Source organism: Haplochromis burtoni, unplaced genomic scaffold (genome assembly GCF_018398535.1).
Source record: "Haplochromis burtoni strain Fernald_Lab_line unplaced genomic scaffold, NCSU_Asbu1 Contig_112, whole genome shotgun sequence".
In the NCBI taxonomy this organism is placed as follows: Eukaryota; Metazoa; Chordata; class Actinopteri; order Cichliformes; family Cichlidae; genus Haplochromis; species Haplochromis burtoni.
In genome coordinates, this window is record NW_024582473.1 from 1,728,750 (window position 1) to 1,730,445 (window position 1,696).

Here is a 1,696-nt window from a genome sequence, read left to right on the forward strand (position 1 = left end):
GTGTGTGTGTGTGTGTGTGTGTGTGTGTGTGTGTGTGTGTGTGTGTGTGTGTGTGTGTGTGTGTGTGTGTGTGTGTGTGTGTGTGGGTGTGTGTCCCATTACCTTCTGGTTTGTCACCACCATTCTTCTGATCCCCAGCTGACATTGGAGTTCAGTTTTTAGCCGCCCATCCACCCGACGAGTCTCCTTTTCCCCTCAGGGCCGGTGCTGAAGGTGCCCAGGGCGCAGATCTGATGGAAGACAGTGAAGGAAGACACTGATGAGGAAGAGGAGAGGAGGAAGCAGAAGAAGAAGGAGAAGGAGAAGAAAGGGTGGAGGAGAGAAGGCACATATCCATTCTACTGAAGGCTTTCCTCTTTTCCTCTCTCTCACACACATACACTCTCTCTCCAGACACATCCTCTGCTGAGAGGCCGGCAGGAAAGGAGGGGGAGTTAAAGGAAGAGAATAATGCCTGAGGGTGGAAAGAGAGGGGAGGGAGGGGGAGAAAGGGAGGGTATAGGGTGATGTGCTGCTTTCAGGAGCCTGTGCAGAAGATGGTAAATGCTGTTAGAGGTGATTGTTTTTTATAGTTTTATAGGCAACAAAACAATTGCAAATAAATAGTTGATTATTAGCGTTTTCTTTCAACTAGAGGAATTGAATTTCATTTTTACAACAGTCCGTCATACCTTTTTTTTTTTACTTTTTTAAAGGTAAAGACCCCATGATGTTAGAGCAATTAAAAGATTCCCCGTGAGCAGCACTTGCCAATAGTGGGGAGGAAAAACTCCCCTTTAAAAGGAAGTGACGTCGAACAGAACTCGACTCAGGGAGTTCAGGGTGAGGAGACAATACAGGAGACATAATGGTAAAAGTGGTAGTAATAACAACATATAAACACATGTGGAGTGAAAAGAAGGTGGAGGATGTCTTATGTCGAGTGGTATGATCCCACAAAGCACACTGGGAGGACTTATGAAGTTTATATAATGAGTTAAACTGACTGCAGTTCATGGCGAGCAGTATGATAGAGGCAAATCCATGTTTGCACAATTTAAAATATTTCAGAAAATTTGGTGAAACATGGTGGCTCACAACAAAACATCAGCTGGACTGTTGATCATGTCGTTACATGACAAAGAACAAAGGAGAGGGCTTCAGATATTTCCTCTCTGTTATTCTGAATCATTAATTTGCCAAACATGCATGTCTTTGGAGTGTTGGAGAAAGCTGGATTACCTGGAGAGAACCCAGGTAGATAATGGATTTGAATCAAGGACCTTCTTTCTGGGCGGCAAAAGCACTAACCACTGCACCACCATGCTGCTGCCATCACTACCAAATCACATGAACTATCCTAATAAAAAGAGAGCAAAGCATGAAACATCGAGTCACACCTTGAGGCGACTGTTGTTGTGGTTTGGTGCTGTATAAATAAAATTCAGTGAACTAAATTAAGAGGAGGATATACTCAACCATGGCCACATCCATCATTTGGACCTGGAAACATATCATTAGATCATCAGTTAACAAGTGGATCACAGCACAAGTACCAGCGATAACCAAAAACCTTGGCAGAAAGAAATGTTTGATATGTCATCTAAAAACTACAGAGGCTGTCTGTTTCCTCAACCCAACTGGGAGCAACTGATACCCAAAGTCTCTGCCTCCCATTCTACTTTATGAACCTCAAAGAAGTGGACAGTCTGAAACT

General features: G+C 43.6%; 1 protein-coding gene across 3 annotated transcripts in view; it reads right to left on the bottom strand.

Moving 5' to 3' along the window:
• Positions 1-420, bottom strand: part of exoc3l1 (exocyst complex component 3-like 1) — a 19,369-nt gene extending 18,949 nt beyond the window's left edge. For 2 of the 3 annotated variants that reach the window (XM_042223491.1, XM_014335537.2), the window contains exon 1: positions 103-420. In XM_042223491.1, the coding sequence (XP_042079425.1) occupies positions 103-145 (43 nt within the window). In that variant the 5' untranslated portion in view covers positions 146-420. The remainder of the gene's footprint in view (positions 1-102) is intronic. The other variant, XM_005928416.2, reaches the window with a different exon arrangement.
• Between the last annotated feature and the right edge of the window lie 1,276 nt (positions 421-1,696).